The 27,305-nt window shown below is 38.2% G+C and overlaps 1 protein-coding gene and 1 long non-coding RNA gene across 4 annotated transcripts in view; one reads left to right on the plus strand and one right to left on the minus strand.

Annotated features, from left to right (window-relative positions):
• Positions 1-13,151: 13,151 nt before the first annotated feature.
• The window catches only part of EIF4E (eukaryotic translation initiation factor 4E), a 50,289-nt gene continuing 36,135 nt past the window's right edge, over positions 13,152-27,305 (plus strand). Inside the window, exons 1-2 of one of the 3 annotated variants that reach the window (XM_053901390.1) lie at positions 13,152-13,185; positions 17,210-17,256. In XM_053901390.1, coding sequence (XP_053757365.1) covers positions 17,239-17,256 — 18 coding nt within the window. In that variant the 5' untranslated portion in view covers positions 13,152-13,185; positions 17,210-17,238. Of the gene's footprint in view, positions 13,186-16,220; positions 16,240-17,209; positions 17,257-17,862; positions 17,945-27,305 lie in introns of those variants that run through there. The other 2 variants (XM_019415575.2, XM_019415563.2) reach the window with 2 other exon arrangements.
• Positions 16,751-27,305, minus strand: part of LOC109247138 (uncharacterized) — a 35,601-nt gene continuing 25,046 nt past the window's right edge. Inside the window, exon 2 of the long non-coding RNA XR_002071598.2 lies at positions 16,751-18,258. This is a non-coding gene — a long non-coding RNA (uncharacterized LOC109247138). The remainder of the gene's footprint in view (positions 18,259-27,305) is intronic.

Here is a 27,305-nt window from a genome sequence, read left to right on the forward strand (position 1 = left end):
GCTTCTCTAAGTTCTTCCAACTAAAAGAGATTCTCAAGTAATTTCCCTCTTTTTGCTTATGCTAGGTCCCTAAAAAACAGATTCTCTTTAGTTTAAGGATACTCCCATTTCATCCCTACCATCTCTGAAACATTGTTTCAACAAAACAAAACATTTTGAAGTATGTCATTAAGGTTACACAGGGTGTTCTGAACCTTATCTTCACTAATGGGATCCTCAAAAGTTGTAAATATGGGATGTTATTTCTTCAGGTAACACTCATGAAGCATCGACTGGATCAGACTATCAGTACTTTCTCCTTGTTACCAGTGCATGGATGAAAACATGCAGTGAGCAGAAACACAATCAGGATCACACCATGTTCCTTGAGTTATAAATCACCAAGACTGGAGGCACCTGTGTGGCTCAGTTGGTTGAGCTTCTGATTTCAGCTCAGGTCATGATATCACGGTTTGTGAGTTTGAGCCCCACATTGGGCTTGCTGCTGTTAGTGCAGAGCCTGCTTCCGATCCTCTACCCCTCCCTCTGTTTCCCCCCCCACTTCCCACCCCCCAACTTGTGCTCTCTCAAAAACAAGTAAACATTTTTTTAAAAAAGGAAATCACCAAGACTGGCTGGCTTAGTTGGTGGAGCATGCAACTCTTGATCTTGGGGTTGTAAGTACAAGCCCCACGTTGGGTGTAGAGACTGCTTAAAAATAAAATCTTTAAAAAAGAAAAAAGAAGGGCACCTGAGTGGCTCAGTCAGTTAAGCGTCTGACTCGATTTCGGCTCAGGTTGTGACCTCACAGTTTGTCAGTTCAAGTCCCGCATGGGGCTCTGCACTGACAGTGTGGAGCCTGCTTGGGATCCTCTCTCTCTCTCTCTCTCTCTCTCTCTCTCTCTCTCTCTGTCTCTTCCCCTCTCCTCTCTTTCTCTCTTTCTCAAAATAAATAAAATAAGCATTAAAAAATTTTTTTAAAAAGAAAAAAAATCACCAAGACTGATTTAAGTAAGAGCCATGCAAAGATAGTCCCTCATCTTATACAACTGTAACGTTCATAGTTTAAAGCACATTTTTTATCAATATTATTCACAATCTCTTGATAAATTACTCGTCTATTAATTACTAGTATTAAAGCTAGAAATTCCATTTGGCGGGTTCTGACAAAGTTCCTTAACATTAATTTCTTGAAAATTTTCTTGAAGCTGGCAAACAGCCATCATTTTAAATCAGAAAAGATTACTAACTGTTATTACTTACATATGACCAACAATATATAAAAGGATTTTTAGAGGTTCAGTCTTTAGGAATGATGTTCAAGGACTGTGGGGGAGGGTTGGAGAGAAGTGTGATCTAGGAGGAATACAAAAGGGGTTGTAACAATATCTACAACACTTAAAAGTTTTTTTATTAAGCAATCTCTATGCCCAATGTAGGGCTTGAACTCACGACCTCAAGACCAAGAGTCACACGCTCTACTAACTGAGCCACCAGGTGCCCCTATGACACTTTATTTTAAAAATAAAACATCTGGTTAATGTTGGAAGATGCTGGTTATTAAGAACCCAACTCGAAGTTGGTGAGTCCCAGATATTATTTTTAGCTATTCAAATATCACGGTGCTTGTTAATTTTATGTGTCAACTTGACTGGCCTGAGGGATGCCCCAATAACTGGTAAGTCATTTTTTTCTGTGTGTATCTGTGAGGCTGTTTCTGGAAGAGACTAGTGGTTGACTGGTTGACTGAGTAAGATTGCCCTCGCCAATGTGGTTGGGCATCATCCAATCAACTGAGGATCTGAATAGAACAAAAAGATGGAGGAAGGGTGATTTTTTTCTCTACTTTCTCTATCTTCTGTCCTTGGACCTCAGTGTTCCTGGCTCTGCAGCCTTTGTACTTGCACTAGGGCTTACACCATTGGCTCTCCTGGTTCTCAGACCTTAAGACTCAGAGTAATCATACCACTGGCTTTCCTGATTCTCCAGCCTGCAGACAATAGATTGTGAGTCTTCCTGGCCTCCATAATTGCATAAGCCAATTTCTTTTCCTATAAGTCTTGTATATAGGATATGTATACATACACATATACATATCCCATAGTAGGATATTATTCTGTTTTGTTTTGTTTCTCTGGAGAACCCTAATATAGTCATGTAAGGTCACTTAGTGGGAAGGTCTTGTCCTAGCAGCCAGAGCTAGGATTGAGTCATGGGGTTTGGAGACTATGGGGTCAGTTTGTTTAAATGATGAATTTTTATCTAGTCTCAATCCAAAAAATAGCAGCAACATTATAAGTAATATAAAGTATAATTTCAGGATTTTAGCATTTCCAAATATAGAAATGAGTAAGCCACCTGTATAAGTATAATAAGAAGACACATTATTATCCTAAAAAGCAATAGTAATCCTGTGGTTCAGGAGATATGAATTCTTTATATAGCAATTTAGAAAAAAAATGTGGTCACAGTTTACGTTGCCAGATATATCACATTGTAATTTAATATTTTTCACCCTTTGATTTACATATTTAGCTTAATACATTTCCTCAGGGTTTTATGACAAATTATGCCATTATATATTTTCCAATTTATTCATTAATTATGATTCAATCATGAATTTCTCCGGGCCTATTCAAATGCTGGTACGTATTTGAAAAAAAAAAAAATTTCATTTAAAATGTACTAAATATAGGTGTTCCACTTATATGTCAAATTACACCTGCTCAAAATTTTAAATTATTATCTATGTATATAGATTGTTGCTTGTTGTACATTCTGGGCAGTACATTCTGACACAGAGCTGGGGGCAATGAGCCGTTCATTAAAGGCAAATCTTGGTGGGTCACCATTGTATTGACAGTAGTTTATCCCCTGTGCTGCTTGGATCCACTACTTTTTCTTTTAAGCAACTTTTTTTCTAATTAAAATGTAGTTGACACACAACATTACATTCGTTTCAGGTGTACAGACCTACTTCTTCACATATGTTTTGGAACACCTTCTCCCAGATCCCAGTGGTCCTGTTTTCCAAGGGAAATTTGGAAGTAGAAGGTGAGTGGAAGGAATCACAGATACCACCACAGCAGCTGATGTCAGGGCTGTAGCTGAGCCTCACTGTCTCCCTTCCTCACTATCCACTTAAGATTCTCCTCACCCTCAGAGAGCACCTGTGGTGGTCTCAGTAGTTTGCCCCATGGCTTGGCCCAGGTCCTTATTCAAGGGGTCTGATTCCCAGGGTACCATGCCCTTCTTTGTCCACGTGCCTTCAAAATTAGTCAAGACAGCACTAGGAGGCACCCATGTGGATCTCCTGGGCACCAAGCATCTCCTCCCTGCCTCCACTGCTTAATAGCAGTTCTGCCTCTTCCTGATTGGCAGGGTCAATGACTTCTGACAGAATGATGAGTCCTCTTTTTGTCTGCCAAGTTGCAGCTTGATGGTGGCAGGAGCTAGAACAGCCTCGGTGAGTAAATTCATCTTTTGGTGGCCGTGTACAGCCTCCATTCACTCTCACCTGGGTATTCTGTTCATGCACCCATTGTGCAAGCACTGAGGTGCTGATGACGGAGGCTGGCTAACATCAAGTGGCCAAGCCATTTTGTTTTCTTGGTTGTTTAGAGTCTCTTCCATGGTGAATGTTCTTTGGGGGACATTAACATGTGACACAGGGACCCTAATACTTGTATTCACAAATGCTTATGTACATGTTCCCCAGATCTACTTGGCTCTAATCTTCTAATATTTCTTTTTTCAGGCCCCTATCTATCAGGCTGAGCCATTGACCACTGACATGGGTTTTTAGACATTCTAACCCTGGGCCACTTATCTTTCCACACAAAGTGGAGGATCCAGTACCAGTGTGCTCATTGGAGGAATTTCATTCACCAGTGACTTTTATTTTTAAATTTTTATTTTATAGTTCTTTTAATATTTATTTTTGAGAGAGAGAGGGAATGCTCGAGTAGGGGAGGGGCTGAGAGAGAGGGAGACAGAGGATCCGAAGCTGGCTCTGTGCTAACACCAGAGAGTCTGATGGGAGGCTCAAACTCAGAAACAGTGAGATCATGACCTGAGCTGAAGTGGAATGCTTCATCGATGGACACTTGGGCTGCTTCCATATCTTAGCTATCGTAAATAATGCTGCTATAAACATGGGGATGCATGTATCCCTTTAAACTGGTGTTTTTGTATTCTTTCTTTTTTCTTTTTTTTAAGTGGGCTCCACGCCCAACATGGTGCTTGAACTCACAACCCTGAGATCAAGAGTTATATGCTCTACCAACTGAACTGGTGTTTTTGTACTCTTTAGGTAAATATTCCAGGAGTGTGATTGCTGGATCATAGGATAATTCTATTTTTAACTTTTTTAGTAACCTACATACTGTCTTCCACAGTGGCTGCACCAGTTTGCATTCCCACCAACAGTGCAAGAGGGTTCCTCTTTTTCCACATCCTCACCAACATCTGTTGTTTCCTGTGTTTTTCTATTTTAGCCATTCCAACAGGTGTGAGGTAATATCTCACTGTAATTTTGATGTGCATTTACCTGGTGATAGGTAATGATGAGCATCTTTTCATGTGTCTATTGGCCATCTGTATGTCTTTGGAGAAATGTTTATTCATGTCTTCTTCCCATTGTTTAATTGGATTATTTGTTTTTTAGGTGTTGAATTGTACCAGTTTTTTATATATTTTGGATATTAACCCTTTATCGAATATGTCATTTGCAAATATCTTCTCCCATTCCATAGGTTGCCTTTTAGTTTTGTGGATGGTTTTCCCTGCTGTGCAGAAGCTTTTTATTCTGATGTCGTCCCAAAAGTTTATTTTTGCTTTTGTTCCCCTTGCTTTTGGGGGACCTATTTGGAAAAAAAGTTGCTACAGCTGATGTCAGAGAAATTACTGCCTGTGCTCTCTTCTAGAATTTTTATGGATTCAGGTCTCACATTTAGGCCTTTAATCCATTTTGAATTTATTTTTGTGTTTGGTGTAAGGAAGTAGTACAGTTTCATTCTTTTGCCTGTTGCTGTCCAGTTTTCCCAACATCATTTGTTGGAGAAACTGTCTTTTGCCCATTAGATATTCTCTCCAGCTTTGTTGAAGATTACTTGACCATATAATTGTGGGTTCATTTCTGGATTTTCTATTCTGTTCTATTGACCTATGTGTGTCTATTTTTGTGCCAGTACCCAACTGTTTTGATTACTATAGTTTTATAATACGACTCGAAGTCAGGAATTGTGATACCTCCAGTTTTGTTTTTTCCTCAAGATTGCTTTGTCTATTTAGTTCTTTTGTGGTTCCATACAAATTATAGCATTGTTTATTCTAGTTCTGTGAAAAATGCTGTCAGTATTTTTATTGCATTAAATGTGTAGATTGTTTCGGGTAGGATAGACATTTTAACAGTATTTGTTCTTCCAATCTATGAGCATGGAATGTCTTTTCATTTCTTTGTGTCATCTTCAATTTCTTCCATCAGTGTTTTATAGTTTCCAGAGTACAGGTCTTTCACCTGTTTGGTTAGGTTTATTCCTAGGTATCTTACTATTTTTGGCATTCACCAGTGTTTTCTAAGGCCATACCCATGTGGGGCTGCAGTGAACTTCTATTTTCAGCTTGCACCCACTTATTGAGTGGACCCAGCCATGATTCAAATTTGAGCTTTCCTCCTCCATCAGGTGATCTTGAGTAATTCTCCATATAGCCACAGTGTAAGGTGAAGGAGATGTGCTAATGCAAACTACTTGGGCCCTCTGGTTCTATGTATGCTAGATTCCAGGTGTACAACTTTCATCTCATTATGAATCATTGCTAGGCTACCTAACCTTGTGACTTGGTGGAATAGATCTGACAGAACTCAGCTCATCATGGGTAGTTGCAACCATATGGTCACTTGATGTCCCATGGGCAAGTACTCCCCTTGTATCAGGGATTAATCATGCCAGAAATTGTTTTTCAAAAGGAGTAAAATTCTCTGCTGCAAAAGTCGTGGCCTTTCTCTGAAACCCCAGAAGCTTACATTGTGATTATCCTACTGCAGCTTGCCAAAAATTCCACATGGCATCTTTTACCACCATTGATACCTCTAACATCATAGTTCTTCTGGTTCAGTGGCCCAAAGAGTGGGGCTGTTTGCACCATAATCTGGTCCTGCTCTAGAACTCTCTCCTCTGGGCGCTACTTAAAGGTAGCAGCCTTTATCGCTTCATCCCAGGAGTAGAATATGTTGCTTTCAGAATCTGAAGAAGCATGTATCTGATGTTATGCTTCCTTTTTCATTGGAGATAGTGTGAGATGCAATAATTAGTCCTTTAGTTTGGATGAGATATCCTGGCGTGCCTCTGACCATTAGACCCCTAAAAATTATGTTGATGTGTCAGGCTCCTGAATCTTAGTAGAGTTTATCTTCTACCATCTGGTGCATATATGTCCTATCAAAATCTCCAATGTGCTAACCCATTTGCTCATGCAGTTTGATTAGAATGATGTCACTGATACAGCAGGTAAATGTGAGGTTCTGCAGGATGTCCATTGAAGCTTCATGGAACTACATTATGTCAGAGGCATATAATATACTGTATAATAACATAGCCTGAGGGCAAAATTATAAACATATATGTCCTGTCCATGTAAATGCAGTCTTTCTAATCCACATTTTGGATAAGGATGGAAAAGGAATTTCACCAAATTAGTGGATATATATGATGTGCCGTGGCCATATTAATCTGCTATAACAAAGATATTATGTTTGGTACAGCAGCAGCAATTGGGGCTTCCACTTAGTTGAGTTTAAAAGGTCTAATGTGATTTTGGGGGGAACTATCTAGCTTTTATATGAGCAAGACTTGCAGATTAAATCAAGATATAGTGGGGGGGGTCACCATCCGTGCATCTTTTTGAGTTTTAGGAGTGGTATTATCATTGTTCCCAGAAATATACTGCTTTTGGTTTATTATCTTAACTGGAGTCAGTGGGGAAAGAGGAGCAGTTTCAGAGGTCTTCACTTGGCCTTTACCATTATGAAATCTTTTCTCCCAAGGGCCAAAATTCTAACTACCAAGTATGACTATTCCAGTTACACATTCAGGGAATGGTAAAATAACCACCAGGTGGCTTTCTTGATACAGTGGATTTACTGTGAGCTAGACCCTAACCCGGATTCGACTTATTACTTGAATTCCATATGCTCTGATTCTAAGAAAGGAGCCAAGATGATTTTTCAGGGCTCTGGATATCAATGCAAAGTCAGACATGAGACTAACAACATTAGAAATATTTAGGTATTACCTTTTCCAAGGTGTACAGTTACCCAAGTGGCCATAGATCCATTTGAGGAAGGACTGGGAAAATCATTTCCCCATTACTGGCCATCGTTCCTTTCTCTTGGGCATCCACCTTCTTCAGTCAATGGATTTGGGGTCTGAAAACTGGCACAGGCCCAGGAATTGGGCAAAAGATTGAGATGAGTATATTTATCTTGGTAAGCACTGAGAAATGTACAGAATTCGTTAAATCATATTGTACAACTGAAACTAATATAATACTGTATGTTAATCATAATTGGATTAAAAAATTGTGATGTTTTATTGATACAACTGCCTTTGGCTTTCCTTTTATCCATCATAATTTTTTGACTGTACAAATCAAATAGTGCCCTTGTTGCCTGCCCATCAGTTTTACACCTAGACACTTCATGTCTTATTAACGGTTTCCATAATTCTGAGGGACAGGCCCCATTGGCTGCTATACACTTTTTTTTAAAGAAATTAGGTCTTTTTTTTTTTTTTTTTTGGTTTATTTATTTTGACAGAGACAGAGAGAGAGACAGAGAGACAGAGAGAGCACAAGCAGAGGAGGGGCAGAGAGAAGGGGAGTCAGAATCTCAAGCAGGGTCCACACCATCAGTGCACAGCCCAATGTGGGGCTTGAACTCACAAACCACCAGACCATGACCTGAGTTGAGATCCAGAGTCGGACGCTTAACCGACTGTGCCACCCAGGCACCCCCACACACTCTTCAATTATCACAAATATTCTTGTCAATCCTATTGATTCAAAGATCATCTAGATGAAGAACTTACAGTTGTTTATTACACTGTTTCAACATTTTGTAGATTTAAAGATTTTCTCCCTCTCTGTACCCCTCCCCCACTCGTACTCTCTATCTCTCAAAAAATAAAATAAAACATTAAAAAAAATTTAAAGAGTTTCTAAAATAAAAGGTAGGGTAGAAACCAGTGATAAAAATTATTAACAATATATTCTCTTAATTCTTTTTAGCACTCATTGCTGATGAGTTTGTGTGACCTGTCATGTCAACCTAACACTTTTGGAGAGCAATGTGAATTCCAATATGTATAAAGAGTGAACATTTTGTTTATCTTATATAAATTGTTTAATTCCATTGCTTAAAATTCATCCTGAAAGAATCATCTAAAATATGAAAAAAAATTCTCATGAATGTATGTATTATTCATAATAGTATTATTCATAATAGGAGGAAAGTGGAAATAACCTGAAATATAACTGTGGGGAATTGGGCAAGAGAATTGTAATATACCTACTCAGTGGAATATTCTGAAGCCACTAATGTTACCAGTGTTGTGATGCACTAGGGATGACACAGTATTACTTATGCAGTATTTCTTCCAGAAATGCACAAACCCAAAAATGTTGTATCCACATAATAATAACCTTATCAGCACCGAGTGTCAAACTGTGGTAAGAAAACAATCCAATAAACCAAGGTAAGGGATATTGTTCAAAACTACTGTCCTTTATTTCTCACAGTGTCAATATCTCAAAAGGCAAAGAAAAACTGAGACATTGTTCCAAATTAAAGAAAACTGAAAGGACATCACAACTCATGTGATGCATGATCCTGGACTGGGAAAAAAAACAAAAACAAAAAACAAAACCCAGTTCTATGAAAGTAATTATTGGAACAACTGGCAAAATTCAATATTGATTATATGTTTTAGATAAAAGTATTGAATCAGTATTATATATCTTGATTACATTAATTATATGGCTCTGTAAGAACATGTCTTTATACTTAGGAGGGGTATGCTGAACTATTTAGAGGTCATTATGTCTGCAACTTGCTCTTGAATGGCTCAGGAATAATGAAAGATTGAGAAAAAGAGCAACGTATTAATTACTGGTGAAGTTAGAAAGATTTGTGGGAGTTTACTGTTGCAACGATTCTGTAAATTTGATAATTTTTCAAAATAAAATGTTTAAAAATGTTCTCCAGTCTGTAACCAATGTTCAATTTGCAATGTTTGCAATAAAATATCATGTGAAAAAATGCCCAATTCAAAATTGTATGTGCCCTATAATTGTCAAAGCATAAAATGTTGGCATGTTGGATATACTGGAGTAGTAGAAGAGATTTTCTTAAATTTTTTTTCTTTTATATTGTTTGTTATATTGTACTTAAAATGAAACCACTATGTAAGATTAAATGCATTTCAAAAATCACCAAGGGGAAAAACAATAATAAATAATAAGAATAACAAAATAATTTTTAAAAAGTTCCACTTCTGCTCCAGGGTTCCTTAACTATTTTGAAAAACAGAAGTTTAGTTTATAGATTAAAAGTAATTTAAGCTGTTGTTCCAATCCCAAAGTGAATTTAAAGTCCAGTTCTAAATTAAAAAACAAACAAACAATAATAAAACAAATTTAGCTTTGGTGTGGGTGTGATTTTTTTTTTTTTAATGAGCTAAGCACCAGCCTTTTAAGTAATGTTATCTTCTATCAGGTATCTGATTTAATCTCCCAAAACAGCAGCATAATTCCAAGTTTCTTTGTCAACACTTTAAATACCTTTAGCCCCTAGGCAGGTTCAGAAAATAGCATGAATTTCCTATATTAAACATTCTCTTTTGAGCTTAAAAAACAAAACAAAGAGCTTTATTGTGGTATAGTTGACTTAGAATGTAACATTGCTTCTTAAGATAAAAAAATAAACAAAAGTAATAAGCTAAAATATTTTAAAACTTTCACTCAAATATTTTCAGTCAAGTACTGTTGATTGCTCTGCCTTTCAAGTATTACATTTAGCCATTTCTTTTTGTAATTAACAAAACACAATAATTTCCCCTTGACTTTTTATTTATTTATTTACATTTTTTATTTATTTTTGAGAGAGACAAAGCACAAGTGGGGGAGGGGCAGAGAGAGAGAGAGAGAGACAGAGACAGAGACAGAGACAGAGACAGAATCCAAAGCAGGCTCCAGGCTCTGAGCTGCTAGCACAGAGCCCCATGCGGGGCTCAAACTCACAAACCGTGAGATCATGACCTGAGCCAAAGTTGGGTGCTCAACCGACTAAGCCACCCAGGTGCACCCCGCCCCCCTTGGCTTTTTAATTTTAATAATGGCTATTGACATTTTCCTATATATTTCCAAAAATCTCTTTCAGAATGTAAAAATTAAGCTCTATTAGGATATTAAGACGGTGTTTACCCATCTTGCCATCTTACTTTATTATAAAATGAAATAGTTACCACATTTAACTTTCATCTGAATAAATTCTCTCTACTTATCAGGGGTGGGTAGGAGGAAGCATATAGGCATATAAAGATATAAGAAAGAATATTTAAACAAAGTCAGATTATTTTTTAAGGTGCCATTTCCATAAATTGTCTGGCAATTAAATTAACAGTTTATTTCATAAGTCTGCTCAGAAATGGTATTTTGTCATTTCCCAGAAGTCAGTTTTTACAAGGTAAATATATCCAGTCTGCTAACATGCATATCTGGATTAAATCCTTCCCCCCTTCTTAAAACCTGATAATCTCAGGTACTGATATGATAAAGTACAGACTCTTGTTTCCTAATTTTTCATTTAAGAGCTCTGAATGCTGTTGGTTAATTTGTACTAAATGCATCCATAGAGCTGGTAAAAGTTCTTCCCAAATAGCATGTCCTTAATAGTAATTTCTCATTTTTTTCCAGAGACTAATGGCTCCCTGAGTATTATTAGCATTATATTATAATTTATATTAATAAAACAATAATCATGGTTTTCCATTAGCTACTTGAAACACACAGGATCATATCAGAATTTTTAGTACATCTCATGTTTTTAAGCAACATCCTAACTGAGAACTGGTATCTCTCAAACTTTGAAATTAAAGAGTTTAGATGTAGGTAAATCAAAAATTCCTAATTCGTAGCTGTCTAAAGATGCAGTTGGAATAGAAAGGCACATGGCAAGTCCTGAAGAAGGGTAATTAGCCATCCATACAATTCCTACAGATTGACATTTCCTCAGAGAATCATTACAGTCCAAAGACACAGAGAAAATCCAGCCCACAGGGGTAGTTTTCCACTTGCCAAGCTCAGAGAGCATAAGTATAAAAAACTAAAAAACTAAGTACTGTTTAAAAAAAAAAAAAAAAAGGGACTGTGGGATGCCTGGCTGGCCCCGTTGGTACAGCAAGTGATTCTTGATCTTGGGGTCATGGGTTCAAGTCCCATGTTGGATTTAGAGCTTACTTTAAAAATATTTTTTAAAAACTGGACTCTGAGCTGGAGCACCTGGGTGGCTCAGTCAGTTAAGATTCCAACTCTTATTTCAGCTCAGGTCACGATCTCACAGTTCATGAGTTTGGTTCGGAAGTTCAAGCCCTGAGTTGGGCTCTGCACTGACAGCATGGAGCCTACTTGGGATTCTCTCTCTCTCTCTCTCTCTCTCTCTCTCTTTCTCTTCCCCCTTCCCTGACTCTCTCTCTCTCTCAAAAATAAACATTTTTTTTTTAAATGGACTCTGAGTGATATAGCTATTATGGATCATGTTTCCATATCAGTCCTGCATACATACAAATCAATATGGGAACATATGTTTCATAGGACTATGAACCTGGAATCAAAGCAAGATGAATTTGTTGTATGGTTGGTGTCCTCAAGAAACCATTTCCAATGAGGAACAATGGACCAGAGATCCATGTTTTTGCACCAGAGCACCAGTCCACAGAACAATGCTAGGGACAGATCACCAAATATAGTCATTTTAGATTTCTCTTTTACAGATGGCAAGCAGGCCATCTGCCACCCATTAATACATTTCTGTCTTTAGACAAATTCAGTGCAGGCATTTATTCACAATGAAAATTCAGTCATGCCTCCCTGGGAGTTCCACTTAAATCTCTGAATTTTGAGTGTTTACAATCCTGTAGGTTATTTCTAAATACTATGGATCTTATCCCATATGTTTAATTTTTTTCCCAATTTGTTTTAAAAGGTAAAGTAAATTCATTTGGGAACTACCTTATTTTTGCCCAACATACTGCTTACATGAATTTTTCACATACTCTTTGCAGATGATTTCTTTCTCATTGTTTCAGAAAATGATTTTACTTACTAGGTGGTCCAATCACAATCTAGTCAATATTACACAGTGTTAAGAGTCCTGGAGACCAAACTGTGTTCTTGGAAAAGTTATTTAACCTTAGTTTATCTATCTCAGAACATTGTTTTGAAGATATGAGGTTATTATCATGGCAAGTAAACTGCATAATGTGGTGCTTGGCATATCATAATTTTTCTATTACATTATTAGTTTTCAGGCTAGAATTTTATGTAGTTTTAAAAATTAGATTTGAATTTTCCCAAATATTTGTTAGCAATCTACCTACAAATCACAAGAAGCTACTCTTTTACCAGTGGAGACAACCTGCAATTAATTAAATAACGTTTAATATGATACTGGGTTTAGAGCTAGGGTAATGACGTAGTCTGAAGAAAAAGAAAGAAAGGTAAGGAGATAAAGAGTAATGAGTATGCTAACTTAGGGTGGTCAAGGAAGTGTTTTGTCAGGAAATGGCTTTAAAACATAGACCTGAGTGAAATGAGGGAAGGAACTAGGTGATGGGCTCAATTCATTAGATGAATGAGTGCTTGTTATGATGCTTGTTAGCTGCATCCTTTTGGTTCTTAGTCACGCTTCTTTATACGGGTACTGAACTATTTATATTTCTATGACTTAGCAGGCCACGCAGATTTTACAGTCCAGGAAGGAAGTGCCTGGGCTTCCCATGTGCTTTAAATATCTGCCAGTGATTACACATTTCCCATGACTGACTTAGTACTTCTTGAGTGGTTTGTCAGTTCTGTAAACGAACTTAGTATCAGAAGTCCTTTGAAGAGGAGCAAGCATTTGGAAGAACCTACCAGAGGAGAGCAGCTATGGTATGGAGGAAAGAATGTTGAGTCAAGAGAATTGGGTTTGAATGCCAGCTCACCACTGACTGTGTGGACTTGTATATGTCCCCTAAATTTACTGCATTTGTTTCTTTATCTCTAAAATGGGGTTGATAACGTTTAATTCACCTAATTGTTGTAAAGGTCAAATGAAATAATTGATATGAAAAATACTTGGTTATGCAATAGGAAATCAGTAAATGTTACTTGACTTTGAAAACTCGGAGTATCCTTAAAGATAATGGGCTGTGGTTGTTTCTCTGCATAAAATAATTCTTAAGCATATTACACTAAACTAAAAAGTAGAAATAAGAAATTTATGTAACTATAAAATTGTAGTTAACATTGAATTCTTACCATGTTCTAAGAACTATTCTAAGCATGTTACATGGGTTAATTCAATTATTTCTCACACTGATCAAACAAGATAAGTACTATTATTCTGCACATTTAACTCATGACAAAAATAAGGCACAAAGATGGGGATCCTGGCTAATTCAGTTGGTAGAGCATGCAACTCTCAATCTCAGGTCATGAGTTCAAGCCCCACATTGGGTGTGGAGCCCACTTAAAAAATGAGGCACAAAGAGACTAAATAATCTGCATACTGTCATACAGTAAGTGGTGGAATTGGGATAATAAATTAATAAATGCGATAATTAAAAGATTACTTATCCTGTCCCAAGCCATCACCTAGGTCTTTCCTTTTTAAAAAAAATAAACTTTTTTTATTTTTTAAAGTTTATTTATCTTGAGAGACAGAGAGAGGGAGGGAGAGAGACAGGGGGCGTGCAGAGGGAGAGAGAGAATCCCCATGCTAATGGTGCAGAGCCTAAACCCAGGAACTGGGAGATCATGCCCTGAGCCCAAATACAGGAATTGCGAGATCGTGACCTGAGTTGAAATCAAGAGTCAGACGCTTAACCAACTGAACCACCCAGGCATCCCACCTAGGTCTTTCCTAAAGGAACATACCTGTAGAAAGTGACAGTAACAAAAAAAATAGAACTTAAGGCACGATCAAGTTTAAAGAGGGTGAATAAGGTTAAAAAAAAAAAAAACACCTCACTGTTAATGTTAATTAAAGGTTGCTTTAGATTATATCTAAAGCTAATAAATAGCCAACCCTGTAATATTAAGGATCATTTATTATGCAATTTCATATCTTCTTTCATCTTCTGAAGATCTACTCATTTTAAGAAAAACGGTTGCTTAATATTGATCAGAGACTAAGAAAGACTAAAAAAGGTACCTAATAAGAACAGATTATCTAAAATTCCAAGGCTTTTAGAAAAAAATCCTAGAGAGTGCAGCAATAATATTTTTGAGGGATTGATTGTAACAGATGTGATCAGTTTGAACCATAGTTGAACAATGCCCAGCAAAACAATGACTCTTGTTATCTAGAAACTGAAAATTACAATGACAAAGAGGTAAATAAATGATAAAAACAACCTATGTATTCTATCAAATTATTTAAAATCTTTTACCATGAGTTAAATCTATAAAGGCTAGTAGTAATATGCCAGCTTGAGAAATATATTATGTAGGGAAAAGATCATGACTATACATGCTAAATGATAACCAATCATCCCAGGCTTACAAATAATAATTACCATGATATTATACTGAACCATTAGTTATATATTAACTTATTAACTAACTAAATGAAGTAGAATATATTTCAATACCATATCCCATTTCATATAACTTTTTATTGCCCTTTTCCTTAAGAATAAGCATGAATATGGCAGTAAGATGACAAATGGAATTTTCTGTAGATTAACAGAAAAATAAAGTATAACATTTCTTCTCTGCATATTTCAAGCTGGAAAAAACAAAACCACATAAACACATGGATAAAAACTTAACCACCAAATCAGAATCTAATGGAGATGTATTAGGTGGAGACCCATCAATGTGCCATAAAAACACATGCAACAAAGTGTATACAAAAAGGAGAGAAATTAAGCTACAAAGAATAGAAGCATATACAAGTATTATAGAAGTATTAGGTTGACTGACAAAAGTGGGTAGTTTTTTAATCAAGGGAAAAGTTAATAAAACAGAAGCTATCATTAAAAAAAGTTTTAAGAACATCACTGGATTTCAGTCCCATATGGGGACTGAAATTTCCTTAATTCTTTGTTGTTTTCTAGCAGCACTGTGAAAATACATCTATGTTATCTCCTCAAAGAAGATAACCAGACACTACAAGAAGATACCCTGAGATCAACTGTAATTACTTTGGATAGTTTAACAGTAGATCGTCTTTGTAAGTAGAAATTCATTTACCCTGTTTTTGTTTTGTTTTGTTTGTTTTAGAATTCCATCTACTTTTAAGCCTACTAGAACTAAGCTGACTGGAAAAAAGCTTTCATTAATCACCTCTGACATCCAGGGAAACCAAAACATATGAACAGGCAATGGTTTTGAGTTCTTATACAGTCTCAATTATGTGTTAGTCAACTCAAGCAACCATTATGTACTCAATAATAGGCATGACACAGGTCTGGACATCAGCAACACAATAAGCGGGCAGGCACAGGCAGCCTACTTATACTGATCTTTTAGTATTAACATTCTTAAGAAGTATGGAAGATAGTAATGATATGTCTTCCTAACTAGAACTTTATAGTAGTGCTCTACTAGATTTATCTCTATTTTATTAACATCAAGACTGCAGAATAACACCGTCTTAAGAAATAACAGCGTAGTGTCACAGAGGGAAAGGAAATGTAGGATGCCAATGTGGGGATAAATTTCTAATTGCCAATGATTGTTGTGAATATAGTGATATTTTCCTGAACATTAAAGCTTCTGTTGTAGGTAGCTACAGTAATAAAGAAAAAAGTTGTCTTGAAACTTTAAAATGTCATTGTTGTACACGATAATACGACAAAGTAAACAAAAGAAAAATTTTAAATATTGTTTTAAAAAACATTAAGGGAGAGGCACGAGGTTGCTTATTATTAAGTGCTTACAGAGTCGGATGCATTTTCAAAGCTGGTTACAATCATTACCACAGCACACCCTTGTGAGGTAAGTGTATTATCATCTGTGGTTCATAAATGAAAATGCCAGGCACTGAATCACTTGCCTAAGGAGAATGAGTCAACGTCAAGAGTCATAGTTGACCGACCTAACTTCTGACGGTCAGTCCAGGGCTTAGTCAGCGGGGCCCGGAGTGGCTTCCCTGGCTGGCACCTGGACTTAGGCTATTTCCGTTCACGTTAAAGCAGAATAGTGGAACTGAGAAGACAGAACTTTCCAATAATTTTTTACTTCTACTCAAGATTTAGCCCTGTGCTCTTAATCTCAGGATTTAGGGCAGGAAAAGCTGTCGGGTGCACTCCCCCTCCCCCAACCTGTGGCAACTGGGAACTGTGGACGGTTCTGCCACCCCCTTTCGCAGTGATGGCAATGAGTGACCACCAGCGTTAGCAGAGCCGGGGGACGGGGGAGGGTGGATTGCTTTAAACAACGACTCTCCATCGCCGCCTCTTTCGGAAAGCAAGAGAAAATGGTGGGAAGTCAAACAAAATTTAAATAAACAGACAACTTGTCCTAGGACCTCAACTAAGCAGATGAAACCTCATTGTGCGCGCTGAGCCTGCAGTTCCCAACTTTCGGGGGAAAATGGGAGGACAGGGCAACAAAGGACACGGCAGCAATGTCTGGCAGTAAACGCTACAGCACCTATCCAGGCGGAAGAGCACAGGACTAAAAACCACGCACCGACTCGCTAGGGTCCGCAGCCGAGAACCGCGCACCCAGCTCACCAACCACGTGACAAGTCCTTTTTTTTTTTTTTTTAAACTTCTTTTCCCTTAAAAAAAAGAGAGGGAGGGTGAGTGAGCGAGAGACTCCACTTCCCAGAAGCCTCTTGTTACCCACGCAGCCGCAGTCTTGCGCAGGCGCCGCCAGGGCCAAACGGACACGTCGGTCACGTGAACACTAGCCGGCCAATCCGGTTTGAATCTCATTTTTTTCTTCTCACCCCCCCCTTCAGGAGCGGTTGTGCGATCAGATCGATCTAAGATGGCGACTGTGGAACCGGTGAGTATTGCCTTTGGCCCCCACCCCCACCGGTCCCCGCGCTCCGTCTCCCTTCGGACTAGGGGACCCCGCGGGACGGCGTTCCCGGCGCGCACGCTGCCTCTTGCTGCCCCCTCCCCCTCTTCTTGGGTCTGACCTCTCCGCGGGCAACTGGGGGCGCCCCGGCGGCTGGCCGCGGCGGCGTGTAGCGCACACGTTCTGGTGGGGGCCCAAGAGCTGGGGGAGAGAGGTGGGGGAGGGGCGGCACGGCGCCTCCTGTGAAGCCGCGAGGTGGTCTACAAGGGTGGAGGGTGATCGGGGCCCTGGGCTAGGTGTGTGGGGCTTGTGTCTTCGGGATAGAAGGGTGCAGGACTCGCTCCGAGCGGGCGCCGGGATCCGCAGGGAGGGTGGGCGGCAAGACGGCCTGGAATGAGATGGAGGAGGGAGCCCCGGAGTAGAATTTCCCTCCCTCTTTCCCTCCCGAGCTCCAGCCTGGGGGTTCGGGTGCCAGACGTGCGCGGGTCTTCCTTAGACCGGTGGGCCAGGGAGCCGGTGGGCGCGCGTTGCCGAAGGGTGGGTTGGGCGGGAGTGGTGCCGCCGCACGCGCGGAGAAGCTTCGACCTCGCCGAGGGGAGCCGAGAGGGGCAAGCGCATGTTACTCCAGCGCGCTCAAGAGTTGCCGGGGTTGGCGGCTGGGGAGGCGAGAAAGGTTTGGGGCGGGAAGGAGAACCTCGTGTAGCGCGGTAAAGCTCTCAGAGTAGGATGAAGGGAGGTGGTGGTGAGAAACGGGGATCACATTGTCCTCTCCCCTCCATGCTTGATACTGGGCTGTCATGGAGGAGGGAAGGGGGAGGAGCGAGGCCTACTGATCGCTGCTGCTGGTCTAGTTGCCGGCCGGACCTGCTGCGTTTCACACGCGCCTGTCTTCCATTCATTCATCCTTTTCGCTCTGCGCACGTCTCCAAGAATGCGGATGGGTCTTGATCCGTCTGTCCTAACGAGCCTTTGTCGTCTGAAAGATTTCTAAGGCACAGTTTATTGGAAATAGGAACTTAACTTTAAAAATTGGTTTTCCATACTTTTTTTTTTTTTTTTTTTTTTTTTACCCGTTCTACCGGCTTTCCTTTCAGCTTAGGCACCATCTTAAACTTAGTTGAAGCAAGCCGATCCCAGTACTTTGGTAGTTACCGCCCAAAGAAGAGAGGATATCTTTGTCGTAGTTTGGTTTGCCGGCACTGGCTCATTTACAGGCCTGGGTTGCTGTTTTAGGAATGTCACATCTAAGTGAAATTGTTTTAGAGGCATAATATGGAGTATTTTAACAACTAGAAGACCTGTGACACTCGAACCAGTTCTAGACCTTGGTTGCCAGATATTTGTGTGTATCTTTCATGGTAGTTTGTGATTTTTGATAATGACTTACCAGTTTGCTTTGACTTTTTACAGACTTTCATAGCTAGGTCAAAAATTAGCCATGGAAAGGCTTATAGAATACGAAAAGACTTATTTTTCATTACATTGATGTAAACTATCCTTAGCTTGTTGTCAGAATTTAAGGCAGTTCTTCTGTTTGGTTACTTGTTTTTTATTGGTACCAGTTTTCATTTATGTTTCTGAAAATTAGGTTGGCTGCAAAACTGTCTCTTAATTTTCTGATACAGTTAACTGACTTTGGAACATTCATGTTCCAAATAAAGGTATAGGATGAATATGAAAATACTCCCTTTTAACAAGTTTCCATATTCGCTTTTTACTGGATCTGCTTTCCTACCTACGGTAGTAGCATCATTAAAAAACATTACAGCTGATAATAGAAACAAGGCTAACATATCTGAGCTGTTAAATAATGTATTCTATGAAGTTTATCAGTAACTTTTAAGTCTTTTGGATTTTGCAGAGCTATGCAGTTTTGTTTCAACAGCACAGAACAGAACTACAGAGTGTTGAAGGACTATTTTGAGTCAGTAAATATTTATAGCCTCTGTTATGTTTAGGAGGTTATACCAAATGTTCTTTAGGATACAGAGTTATACAAAATGTGATTCTATACCTTGTTCAGTGTAAACTCTTAAGGAACTTAATTCCCAGTGATGTGGTCAATGATAACAGTATAGTATTCATTCTGGTGCTGACCCAGGGAAATTTAGATACTGCATTTAAATTTGGGGAGTAGGGAACCTAAAAACCTAAAGTGTGTGAAAAGTGGAGAAAGCCAGTAGTAGTTTGAGGATGTTTGTAACGTAGACTGATATATTCATTTTTAGTGAGAATGGCAAATTTTTAGTACTTTATTTTTTGTTAAAAAATTTTTTTAATGTTTATTTTTGAGAAAGAGACCATGGGGCGAGGGGGAGAGGGGCAGAGAGAGGGAGACACAGAATCTGAAGTAGGCTCCAGGCTCTGAGCTGTCAGAACAGAGACCAACGCAGAGCTTGAACCCACAAACCGCGAGATCATGACCTGAGTTGAAGTCAGTTGCTTAACCGACTGAGCTACCCAGGCACCCCAAATTTTTAGTACTTCTAATGCACCCTTTTCACAGGTTAGTCTCTTAGAATTCTTTGACAATTTTGAATAGTGGGTGGTTTTTTTTTTTTAAAGCAGCCTATTAGTATCGATTACGATTGAGGTATTCCTGCTGAAGCCTGCAGAAACCGTATTTGTTCACTGCTACTTTAACTAGCTTGTGAGTTTCGTTATTGCTTTTCATTTGGGCATAATCATAAGCACTTAAAGAGCTATGGGCTTTTCTTGGTTGTCCCACCTTTCATAGGCATTTGGGGAATTTTTATCTGTGGAAATTAACACAAAATATCAGTCATTTTCAGTTTGCTATTACTTGATTTTAATCAAGTGTGTGTAAGAGATCTTTTACATTAAGATGTAGCTTACAAATATTAAATTTGTTGAGAAGGTTGATAGGGCAAATTAATGGAAGCATTTTACCTCTTTACAGGTAATATGGCAAAATTTTGAACATTGGGATCAATAGTGCATTCCTGTTATTCTGTTGGCACTTGAATTGTGACTAGGTCAAAATTAGACTCAATATTAGTCATGAACATGGCAAGCAATTTCCCCGGGCCATTTTGCTTCCAGTGGGTCATGTTTCTTTGTAGCTTTATCTTCATTCTGCATTCTTAATTATTGGGCTGTTTTTTGACTTGTTCTTTTTAAGGTAAGAGGTTGTTTTGTTTTTGTTTTAGTTGAAAGGGTATATAGTTTTACATGGTTTTTACATTTTTTAGATTTTTAAAACTACATTAATTTCATTAGTGGAATTAGCTTGAACAGCTAATCCAATGTTTCCATTTTATCCTTCAGAAACATGTATTGTACTGCGAAGAGTTTATTAAAAATAAATAAGGCTTACACATGTATTGACAAATATGTTGTATATAATTCAGTGTTTTTGGTTAATCAGAGACTGATTGACAAGCAGACCTTGCAAATTAATATACTTTTAAAAAATGTTCATTTTTGAGAGAGTGCTTGATTGTGAGGGAGAGGCCGAGAGAAGAGACAGAAGCAGGTTCCAGGCCCTCAGTGCAGACAGAGCCCCATGTGGGGCTTGAGCTCATGAATTATGACCTCAGCCAAAGTTGGTCACTTAACCAACTGAGCTGCCCAGGTACCCCCCATACATATTTTTGCCTTAATCAAAAAACCCACTACATGTATCAAAGTTCATTCATGAACCAAATAAATTTGGTTCTGTTCATGTTTCAAATTTCACTTTATTTTATACTTTGAATTAATACTGTGCATAATTATTTGACTTAGAGAAATCCAATTTAGAAGGCAGACATAGTCTATATACTGAAGTTGCAGAGAATACAATGTTAAATGAATTAGGTAAGCCTAATCCAATTTGGACAGCAAATTCTAGGCAAAATTTAAAAATATGTAGTTTAACTAAGGTAAAGAATGTACAAGTACCTGGATGTAACAAGGACCTTGTGAAGTGGTTATTCTAGCAATGGTAATTTCTACTTTTCGTTCTCTGCTACTACTACTGGAAATTTCCTAGCCCTTCTGGTACCTGTGAGTTTTTCCATCTTTGTAATAGAGGCTTTCTGGAGAAATGGAAATGAGCATGGGTTATAGTCTAATTTTAATATCTGTGTGACCTTGACTGGGATTTCTAAGTCTAGTTGAAAGAATGGGAATACGAAGATATCTTCCAATGATTTTGATTTTCAAGTGCAGTATTCAGAGGTTATGAAGTTATGTCAAGTTCATAATGTCAGTTATGAAGAACTGGATAAAGTTAATATTCCATGAATGTGTTGCATGCAAGTGTATCCATGCATAATGTATATACTCACCTTTTTCTTTGTGTGCTAAGAAATTCACATAGCTCCCTTTTGATTAGCAATCCTTGGCCAATAGCAAGAAATGCAAAGCTTATGATCTACAACCCTCAGATACTCTTCCTACTCCTATCTCTATCGTAAAAATCACTAGTGTTCCTTCAAAAGTTCTATTTGTCTGGAGAAAAAAGAAAGGATCACTTTTGACTTTCAGGTATGTGGGAATGTGGTTGGAAAATAAGTTTTTTTTCCCAGTTGGAACGTTTGATACATTATTCCATAGAAACAGTGGGAAGCTGTAATTTAGTCACATTGTTCAGTAAATTTCTGTGGAATTAGGACAAACGTGACTAACGTTGAATTTCCAGGGATACGGATTTAGAGTTCTAAGCAACTGACCATAAAAATGACCTATAAACACAACCTATTTGTGTGATTTTTAATGCAGGCAGATTTTTATTTCTTAATAATAGCTAACATACAGCACTAATATATATCAGGCACCACACTATGTGCTTTGCATATATTAATTCATTTAATCCTACAGCAACCCTATGAGCTAGATATTATTCTTAATTCAGATGAGGAAACCAAGGCACAAAGACATTGGGTAACTTTGTGTGACTAACTTGGTGAAGATCACACAGCTAATAAATGGTGGGGTGGAGTTCAAACTAAAGCAGCCGGATTCCAGAGTATGCATTCTTAACCATGACACTGTCTCTCCGTGTTATGTCTTTTCCTTATTTGACCTGGGAAAATTAATTTGAGAAACTTACTAGATATTTTGCTGCAGCTGTAAAAGAAGATGTGCGGATATTTTAGGCCCTTTCCTGCAGTGTTTGGTAACTGATGACCGAAGTACAGAATCATAAGGAAATAGCACTGTGGTTTCTGAATGCAAGGACTAAACAAGTAGTTATACATAAGGTTATATTTTAGTAACTGGTCCAGAACATTTTGGATAGATTTCTGAAGAAAGCAAATGGACATTTCCCTCCTCCCCCTTTTCATTTGATTTCTGGATCTTGTCAATTCAAATGATTTGCCAGTTAAAATATTTTGCTAGTGAAAACAGTATTAGTAAGTTTTTAAAAATTTGTGAATATGGAATTTACTCTTCTTTTGTACTGTTAGTAATTTTGGTGAATGGTCTGGCCAAGAGTTAAGCGGTTGTTATGAAAAACTTTGAGTGTATGTTGCTAGTCTTAAAAGCTAAATTGTTTGAGGAAGGTAGTAGGAAGACCATAAGATTTCTCTGAAACTCATGGCTTTGCAGTAATTGTTAAAGACTTCATTTTATTAAAAAGTTTTTTTTTTTTTAATTTTTTTTTTAACGTTTATTTTTGAGACAGAGAGAGACAGAGCATGAACAGGGGAGGGTCAGAGAGAGGGAGACACAGAATCTGAAACAGGCTCCAGGCTCTGAGCTGTCAGCACAGAGCCCAACGCGGGGCTCGAACTCACGGACCGCGAGATCATGACCTGAGCCGAAGTCGGCCGCTTACCGACTGAGCCACCCAGGCGCCCCAAAAAACTTTTTTTTTTAAATGTTTATTCATTTTTGAGAGAGCATGAATGGGGGGAGGGACAAAGAGAGGGAGACAGAATCCAAAGCAGGCTCCAGGCTCTGAGCTATCAGCGCAGAGCCCGATGTGGGGCTCAAACTCACGGACTGAGAGATCATGATCCAAGCCCAAGTCCGATGCTTAACCTACTGAGCCACCCAGGTGCCCCTATTTTAATTTTTTTTTTTAAGAGAGCAGGGGAGGTATGGGGGGGGGGGGCAGAATCTCAAACAGGCTCCACACTGAATGTGGACTGGGGACTTTATCTCACAACCTTGAGATCAGGACCTGAGCCAAAATCCAGAGTCGGACAGACGGACACTCCATCAATTGAGCCACCCAGGTGCCCCTGCAGTAATTGTTAGAGCTAAAACATGTATTTGCATGTTTTTAGCTATTTTAAACTGGTTACTGTAAAGTGCTATACAGAAATTAAGTATAATCTTTCTGTGCTCTTATTATAGTGACAGTCAATAAGATTTTTATATTTATGTGAATTAATGTTAGTATTGCTGTGAAGAATTTTTGTGAGGTTTTACATGGTCATCTTAGGGCAGCACCTTATGCAGCCACAAAGTCCGATAACTTCCAACTATTAACTAAGGGAAGAAAATTTGATATTTTAATGGAAAGATGAAATGTACATCTTTTTCTTGTAGTTTTTTTCCTAATGCTCTCAATATTTTGGGATAAATAATAGGTGGGAAATTCATATTTCAAGTAATATTTGTTTGTTTTTCTGCCAAGGTCACATAGTTCCTAAGTGAGGGAACTTGAACTCAAACCCAGGTCCTGGCCCCAAGCTGTATTACTTTCCTGTTCAAAAAAAGAAACAAATTCAACCAAGACTAGAAAGTCCCAACTCTTTACCTTCAGTAAAACTCCTACCTTAAGCATAAAATAGCTGCATAGATCATCCTTATGCACAAATAAATGTAAAATCCTGTTTTTGAAACGATGTACCAGATGATTCATGGGCTATGGCATGGAGTAATGTGGTTTTGTTTTGTTTTTCATTTGAATTGGTACATTGTATTTTTAAATAACATTTAGGACTGTAAAATCTCTTTTGGATGTTGGTTTATAGATAATTGCATTTAGTTTTATTTTTTTACAACTTTTTTCTTGAATTAGTAATACATGCTCATGGTCCAAAATTCAGATGGGTCCCTTTAGCAGTGAAGCCTATGACCTCATTGTCAGAATAATGTTTTTAAATGCCTTAAAGAAAATATGTAGAATTATAGGGGAAACTGATTATATTGAATTACAGTAAGGATTAAGTGAGTTAAAATGAAACATTAAGGATGATGCCTGGCACAAGCTAAGTCCTGTCTTTTTTATTGCAGAAAACTTATCTTCTACCTAATTTCTCCAGCCACCTAGTTTCCCTTCCCAAAGCATTCACACTGTTGGTTGGTTTTTATTTTATTTATTTTTTTAACTTAATTTTTTTTTTTTTTACATTTTATTTATTTTTGAGAGAGAGAGAGAGACTGAGCACAAGTGGGGGAGGGGCAGAGAAAGAGAGACACGCACATACACAGAATCCGAAGCAGGCTCCAGGCTCTGAGCTATCAGCACAGAGCCCGACGTAGGGCTCAAACTCACAAACCATGAGATCAAGACCTGAGCTGAAGTCGGACACTTAACCGACTGAGCCCCCCACGGGCCCCAATCAGTTTTTATTTTTTGAGGATTCTTCTAGATATGGGCTGTCCAAGAGAACTTTCCATGATGTTGGAAATGTTCTCTCTCTCTGAGCTGTTCAGTACGGTAGCCACTAGCCCCACATGCCTGTTGAGCACTTGAAATGTGACTAATTCAACCAAGGAAGTGAATTTTATGTTATGTTATTTTTTAAATGTTTATTGAGAGAGAGAGAGATAGCATGAGCCAGGGGAGGTGCAGAGAGAGGGTGGGGAAGAGCATCCCAAGCAGGCTATGCAGTGTCAGCATAGAGCCCGATGTGGGCTAGATTCCATGAACTGTGAGATCATGACCTGAGCCAAAAGCAAGAGTTAGACGCTTGACCTACTGAGCCACCCAGACACCCCTAAACCAAGGAAGTGAATTTTAAACTTCATTCAACTTTAAATGTAATTTTAATTACTTGAAATTTAATTTCATATATAGCTAGTGGCTACCAAATTGGACAGTATAGCTCTAGTCTAGATACACCTGATGTATACATACACATATGCATATTGTAATTGGGTTAACTTTGTAAGGTTCAACTGGATATGACTAGTTTGGTTAAAGAGATTATTTAATTTTATCCTAGGGAAACTTCTGTCTGTATTTAAACTTTCAAAGGCAATTATTTGCTCTTGTATAGATAATTAAAATTGTCCCGTAGCCTTTTTTTGCTGTTTAAAAAAATGTGTGTGAGTAGACAGTACTTTATGTTCAAAATTCACATTTTGTACAAAAGAGTATATGATGAAGTCTGTTTTCTCTAGTTGATCCCATCCAGGTGAATCACCTCTAGAGGCAGCCAGCATTGTCATTTCCTGACTTTCCGTAGAGATTGTGTGTGTGTGTGTGTGTGTGTGTGTGTGTGTGTGTGTGTGTATATATATGTATGTAAGTAAACAGGATGTATATATATATATATATTTTAAATAACAGTAGTCAACTATATACGCTATTCTGGCACATTATGTTTTTCACATAATAACTGGTGTTTTAGAGTGTTGTATATCAGCACATAAAGCTTTCACTTTTTTTTTTCTGATGGTGTGTATTGCATAATTTGGTCTTAAACATAGTTATTTCTTTATTGATCAATATTTGGGTTGTTTCCAGCAATTTGTGAAATTTCCAACAGTCCGTGGTGAATAGCCTTTTATCTGTATCATTTCCATGCATGAGATAGTATAGTTGCAAGGTAAATGTTTTGGCAATAAATTGAAATTTTAAAAACTCTACTGGTTAGGGGTGCCTGGATGGCTCAATCAGTAGAGTGTTTGACTTCTGCTCAGGTCATGATCTCAACGGTTTGTGGGTTCAAGCCCTGTGTCTGTGCTGACAGCTCAGAGCCTGGAGCCTGCTTCGGATTCTGTGTCTCCCTCCCTCTCTGCCCCTCCCCGCCGCTCTTGCTTTGCCTTTCTGTCTCAAAAATAAATGAACATTAAAAAAAACAAAACTGGTTAGATAAAACAGTTTGTGACTATAGTTGGGATATATATATATATATACACACATACATATATATTTAGAGATACCCTCCCTTTCTATTTGTGAACAGTTTATTTGTAGAAAACAAAAGATACACATCTGTATAAGTTTTAGAGTAATAAACTGAAGACCTATATACTCATCACCTAAGGCATCATCATGTCTTTATGATGGCTTCAGCTTCCTGGAATCTCTACAAAAGCCTCTCTTGGGGAAACCAGTGGTCCAGGCAGAGAACTCTCAGTTAGGAGAGTGGTTGTATGTTGTTTTAAAAGTAGATTAAAGGTGAACTCCTGGTGTGAAATTTGTAGCTGTTCTAAGGAGCAGTGCACAAAGGAGGGAAAAGGAGCTTTGTTAACACATGGTTAAGGTGAGTTAAGTATAGATAAAAGTCTGGGCCAGACAAACCATGGCAATCAGTGTTTTGTTTGTTGTTTTTTTTTTTAAGGGTAGAATAATAAGCATTTTTATCATTATAACCATCAAATGAAGAATGTAGCCTGAATTGCATTGCTCCAATCTGGATGTTGCTCTCTATATCTGGTGCACACCTGTTTTTGACTATGCTCGTGACTCCTCTCATCTGACTTCCTTGGTGTGCCTCTCCATTTGCTATGTTCCTTGTTGTCTTATTTGGATTCTTATTCCATTTTGGTAGATCAAATCTCCACTAATTTTTTGAGAAAAGATACATGAGAAAGATTTTTGAGACCTTGCATACTAAGCAATATCATGTCTGTAGTTTTTTTGTTCAGAATTTTAGTCATTCCAGGTCATCTGTTGTGACTGTTAAGTCAGAAATTATTCTGATGACTACTTTTTTTTCTTTTTTCTTTTGTTTTGTACGTGTGTGTCTGTGACCATTTCCCCTACTCTTTTTTTTTGTCCCCATTTCACAATGACATGCTTTATTAGCATGAGTGTTTTCATCCATTGTGCTAGGTACGCATTGTACTTTTTTAATGTGGCAACTCCTGTCCATCACTTCAAATTTATCTGTGATTCTCCT

Source organism: Panthera pardus, unplaced genomic scaffold (genome assembly GCF_024362965.1).
Source record: "Panthera pardus isolate Hobbes unplaced genomic scaffold, ASM2436296v1 HiC_scaffold_13, whole genome shotgun sequence".
NCBI lineage: Eukaryota > Metazoa > Chordata > Mammalia > Carnivora > Felidae > Panthera > Panthera pardus.